This window comes from Poromitra crassiceps, assembly GCF_964638095.1.
Source record: "Poromitra crassiceps genome assembly, chromosome: 9".
In the NCBI taxonomy this organism is placed as follows: Eukaryota; Metazoa; Chordata; class Actinopteri; order Beryciformes; family Melamphaidae; genus Poromitra; species Poromitra crassiceps.
In genome coordinates, this window is record NC_139630.1 from 23,040,529 (window position 1) to 23,046,299 (window position 5,771).

At 43.4% G+C, this 5,771-nt stretch overlaps 1 protein-coding gene across 1 annotated transcript; it reads left to right on the top strand.

The window, feature by feature from the left end:
- Positions 1–2,281: 2,281 nt before the first annotated feature.
- LOC310782215 (olfactory receptor 10H2-like) lies at positions 2,282–3,241 on the top strand (the record flags this gene model as incomplete). Its single annotated transcript, XM_083642897.1, has 1 exon — positions 2,282–3,241. One exon carries the CDS (start codon positions 2,282–2,284, stop codon positions 3,239–3,241), a length of 960 nt encoding a protein of 319 aa, XP_083499023.1.
- Between the last annotated feature and the right edge of the window lie 2,530 nt (positions 3,242–5,771).

The following is a 5,771-nucleotide window of genomic DNA, read 5'->3' on the forward strand; positions in this document are numbered from 1 at the left end:
AGGAATTAACAATACTACTACTTATCATATCGGTCCTGCTTATCGATCCGCTACTTTAACGGTACTCTTATCGATTCTTTGTATTATTTTCATTTATTTAAGCATTTTTATTTATTGTCAGAAAAAAGTGTCAGATGCAACCTCAGGGGCCTTTTGGGACCCTCAGGGGCCAAAGGGGCCCTGAGGCTGAGGCCCGCAGCACTGTGTGTGTGTGTGTGTGTGTCTGTGTGTGTGTGTGTGTGTGTGTGTGTGTGTGTGTGTGTGTGTCTGTGTTAGAGAGCTGCAAACCCGAGGGTACCCTCACGGGCCCCTCGGGCCGACCAAAGCGGGCCGAGGCCAGGCTTGTTTTTTTATTTATTTTTAATTAATAGGTCCTTAATTAATAGGTCCGGGCCGGGCCGGGGTCGGGCCGTTTCAATAATTCAATTAAATAATGTTGTATTACTCGCTTGATTTGACACAGCAGAGCACAGTCAGACAAGGAGGAGGAGTGCACAGACTCTCCCCCAGCCACACAGTCACACACAGACCCTGTTAGTAGATGTAGACAGCTCCCGAAGAGAGATAGAGAGAGAAACACAGCTAACGAACACAGAGAGAGAGAGAGAGAGAGTCAAATAGAGAGACAGACAGAGAGAGGCTGCGCAGCACGCGGAACAGAGAGGGAGAGAGAGGCGTCATTATATCGTAATATTGGCTTCGGGCCTCGCAACGGGCTCGGGCCAATTAATTTTATAACTCATCCGGGCCGGATCGGGCACGGGTCTGCATGTCACGGGCCGGGGAGGGCTCGGGCCAAAATTTCAGGCCCGCGCAGCTCTCTAGTGTGTGTGTGTGTGTGTGTGTGTGTGTGTGTGTGTGTGTGTGTCTGTGTGTGTGTATGCGTATGTATGCGTGTGTGTATTGGGTGAATGTAGGCACATTGTAAAGCGCTTTGGATAAAAGCGCTTTACAATGTGCCTATATAAATGATTATGAGATTGAGAACGTTTTATTATGATTATGAGATTGAGAACGTAGCTGGTCATCAGCAATGGGCAGTATGCAATATGTAATATATCGTAGATACGCACACAGAGACAGAGTTGGCAAGAGTAACAGCTTGAGAACCAGGAGTTGCTCAGAGCGAACGCTGAACGAGAGGCCCAAAGGGCAGTAGAGGACACCGATCATCAGAAACGCTTAGGCAAGGCTTTTGGTGATGAAGTCAGCTTCTTCCACATATGGTCCCCAGGTGACCCAGAAAGCTGACTTCATGAAAGGGCTTACCCTACCGACACTCTCAGTGACAGAGGACGTGACACCACTAAACTGGGAGTTTCTAGGGAGCTGGCTGGATCCGGAGGCCGTGAATAAGTGAGGGAACAGGTCCTCTGGGGCCAAAGGGGCCTCAGGGGCCAAAGGGGCCATCAGGTTGAGCCCCGCAGCCTGTCATTGGGTCGCGGACCGTAGGTTGAGTGCCCGTGGCCTGTCAGAGGGTCGCGGACCGTAGGTTCAATCCTGACGGCCTTTAAAAGGACCATGGACCTCATGTTGAATGCCTGCGGCACTGTGTGTATGTGTGTGTGCCCCGCCTCTCTGTCACCACATGTCTGTTGGTCGCACCCTCCCGTCCATTCCCTCCCATGTTAAAAATACCGTGTTCGAAACCCGGATGGCGAAAAATCTACAAAAGATATAGGAAAGTTGAACACACGCGATGGATTCCTCACCCACGTGTGAGCATGTGGGAGGAGGAGATGTGTGCTGAAAAAGATACCTGCCTCAAATTGCTCCTCGAGGGACTAATAAAGTATTTTGAATTGAATTGAACAGAACATACTATGACTGAATAAAATAATTCTGTTTGCTTCCCAAACCCATTTTTCAGTTATTTTTGCTCCAATGTAAACTTCAGACAGTGAAAAGTTAGCAGTAAGAAAGAATCCAAAAGTGCCTGAGTCAGAGTTGTTTAGGCTGGATGAATATGTGATGCACTAGCACCAGGCTAGTCCACCAGCCCCCCCATGGCGTCGGGGGCCAGACCGTCACGGAGAACCAAATGAAATGTGAGTTCACGTGACGGGCTGGTTCACCAGGGCTAGTGATGCACAGGTACCTGTGGGACTGGCCTGAAAAGGTATAAAGCAGCGGACATCGCTGCTCTCTACAGGCAGGGAGGGAGGAGTACAGCTGTGTACATGACAGCAGATTAGAACGTTAGATTGTGTGAAACATGTAAACTTTATTATTATTGGTTTGTGAACTACTCCAAAGATAGGATAATAGATAAGATAAGATAATGGACAATGTTACTGTATCTTTCATTCTTGGGGGTTATGCACATTTTGGACATTTGAAATACTTGTATTTTATAATAATAGCATTGTTGTACATTGCAGTTGTTTTTTCCAACACAGCAATCCTTGTGGTTATTTGGACGAATAGAAGCTTACATGAACCTATGTATCTGTTTCTGTGCAGCCTGTTTGTAAATGAACTGTATCGTTCTGCAGCGATTTTTCCATTCCTTCTGGTTCAGCTGATCTCTGACACTCACACAGTTTCTGTCCCATCTTGTTTTTTGCAGATGTTCTGCCTATACTCATATTCAAATACGCAATTTCTCACTTTAACCTTCATGTCTTATGACCGATACCTTGCTATCTGTCATCCTCTACAATATAATACACACATGACATCTAACAAGGTGGCTGTATTTATTGTTGTGACATGGTTGTACGCTGCTCTCCTAACCCTGATCAATCTATCCTTGAGTCGGCGTTTGACACTGTGTGGAAACTTCATCAATGATTGGAAGTGTGCCAACTATCTCATCGTCAAGCTGGCATGCTCACGCTCTGACACCAGAGTCAATAACATTTTTGGTCTCTTTAACCTTTGTCTAAGCATCTTACTCCCTGTATTTCCCATCCTTTTTTCTTACATGAAGATTCTTTACATTTGTTTTGCTGGTTCAAAAGAGACCAGGCAGAAAGCTCTTAGTACCTGCGCTCCTCAGGTGGTTTCCCTTCTCTGCTATTCCTTTGCTTGCTGCTTTTTGATAGGTGTCAAAAGAGTTGACACGAGGAGTTGGCCCCATGTGTTGAAATATGGTTTATTTGTGTATGCTCAGACATCGATTAATGTTTTAATGCTTTTAAATCCTATCATGTATGGAATGGGGCTGTCCAAAATACGAGTCATATGTAAAAGTCTGGTCTATTGCTACATACTGGCTCGTTCCAGGGTTCCTGTGTAAGTGTGATAAGTCTGGAAGACTACTGGAAACCAAATCTGTAAATACAAATACTATTTTGTAGTCTTGAAAAGTGTGTGTGGCCCACTATCATTTTCTTTATTTGGGTTGTGGTCTGGTGAAATAAAAGTTCAGTAAATTCACCGAATTTAAACAAAATATGAATATGTTGGCTCATTTTTTTTTATTTCTCTTTTCTCATTTTCTAGGGTGAGTGTAGCCAGTGTAAATAAATACAACATAATTTCATGTTTTTCTTCTTTCTGTATTTTCCCTATAATTAATCCATAATGTCATGCCTCTTTCCAGTTAACTTGACACATACATCTGATAGATGCACCTGGCAAGGGGGAGGCCAGGCTTCACTGTGCAATATGCCCTAACCCGACATATTACACACTACATCTTCTAAATGCAACTGGGACACATCATCAGTGATGTAACCTGGGGTCGTTGGGTGTTTCGGGTCTCACAACATCATACACACTCGCCCAGGTGACCCAGCTGAGGCTAATTATGCCTCGGCTTGTATCCCAGCAGCAGCAGCCACTCACGGATCTGAGCACTTAATCTTCCTCTGCAATGTTGCTAGCGGACGGGTCCAAGAAACCCCAACCCACTGCTGTGGAACTACTCCGCAGGGACAGGAGCATCAGTGCATGGAGAGTCGAGGCACTGTGGTTCTCCCGGCCGAGCTTCTCCTTCGACAGTTTAATAGAAACTTAAAAGTTCCTTTCAAGGTAATTAGGAAATTACAGATTTGTATTTATTTATTCCACTCCTTGTATAATATCTTACCATCTCCCATGTTTACAATGAGATGTCAAACTATTAAAGGAACACTCCGCCCATTTTCAACCAGCTTTGTATCATTAGAACATCAGTAGTATATCAGAAAACTGCAAACAGTTTTGAAGTCTGTCATTTAATTTGACAGTTATTGAGTGTTAATGTGTGGACCAGTGACATCACTGGTCCACACTAACTCAAATTAATAACTCATTAACTCAAATCAACTCTCAATAACTGTCAAACTAGATGAATGACTTCAAAACCGTTTACAGTTTGAGAGTTGATTTGAGTTAATGAGTTATTAATTTGAGTTAGTGTGGACCAGTGATGTCACTGGTCCACACTTTAACACTCAATGACTGTCAAATGAAATGACAGACTTCAAAACCGTTTACAGTTTTCTGATATACTACTAATGTTCTAATGATACAAAGCTGGTTGAAAATGGGTGGAGTGTTCCTTTAATAACCATGTTCATATTATTTTATAGTAATCATTCTAATCAAAATATACCCAAAGTCAGATTTTTACATGGACCTATGTATCTGTTACTGTGCAGCCTGTTGTTTGTAAATTAACTGTATGGTTCAGTGTTGTTTCCATTCCTTCTCCTTCAGATAATCTCTGACACTCACAGTTTCTGCTTCATGATGTTTCTGTTTGTTTACTCTTATGCATGTGCTGAGTTTTGCCACTTAGCCCTCATGTCTGATGACAGCTACCTTGCTATCTGTTGTCCTCCACAATATAATACACATGTACACACATGCACATGCGGGCGCACGCACGCACGCATGCTCACACACACACACACACACACACACACACACACACACACACACACACACACACACACACACACACACACACACACACACACACACACACACACACATTTCTAAATACACACATATCCTTGATATAAGCCCAAAATACCCTGCGCCCCAGCCAATATTCATACCAATATTCATACCGTGATTTTTTTAGACTTTTTTTTAATACTTAATCACCCTGATGTGGTTATTTTGTTGATTTGTAGTCATTTGTTCATAAATTCTATTATTTTGCTTAGACCTCTGTTCCACAGTTTGATAATGCCTTCACCACTGCTGTGAAATAAATTTGATTTTGAAACAGTCGTCTTTCTTGTGTTGTTATTTAGCCTTTCGGAGGCTAGGCTATTGCATGTTAAATCAACACATTTCATTAAACCTACAACAAGACCAAATTTAGGTGGTGACCTGACAATCTGTCCCAAATATTCCTATTTTCATATTATGGCCATGACGCACAAACACATGCACACCGGCTAATTCAGCACCATGGACAGGTTAATGATACTGTAATATGAAAGATAAATTGTACAGGATTCTCTCTGAATAAATCAGTCGGATCAACTTTATTATTACACGGCTTTGTTGAATACTTAATTCTGAAAGGGCAATCACATCACAATGAGCTGGGAGCGTAATGTGACCTCTAGTGCTGCATCCATGCAGGTCAGAGGTCATACGTTACTGATCAGCCAACCTGGATGCTTACTATTATACTCCACAGTAGCATTAAGAGAGACAGTTGTTTTCTGTACAACCATCAGCCATGATTTTGGCACGGCTCTAATTTGCGTCTGCGACAGGACAACCCTCCACTAAAAACATGCAGAATCGTCATCTGACCAGCAGCGGTTGGAAGAAGTTGGTCTGCATGCCGGGCGCTTCACTGCAGCTGCCCGCCGCTCCTC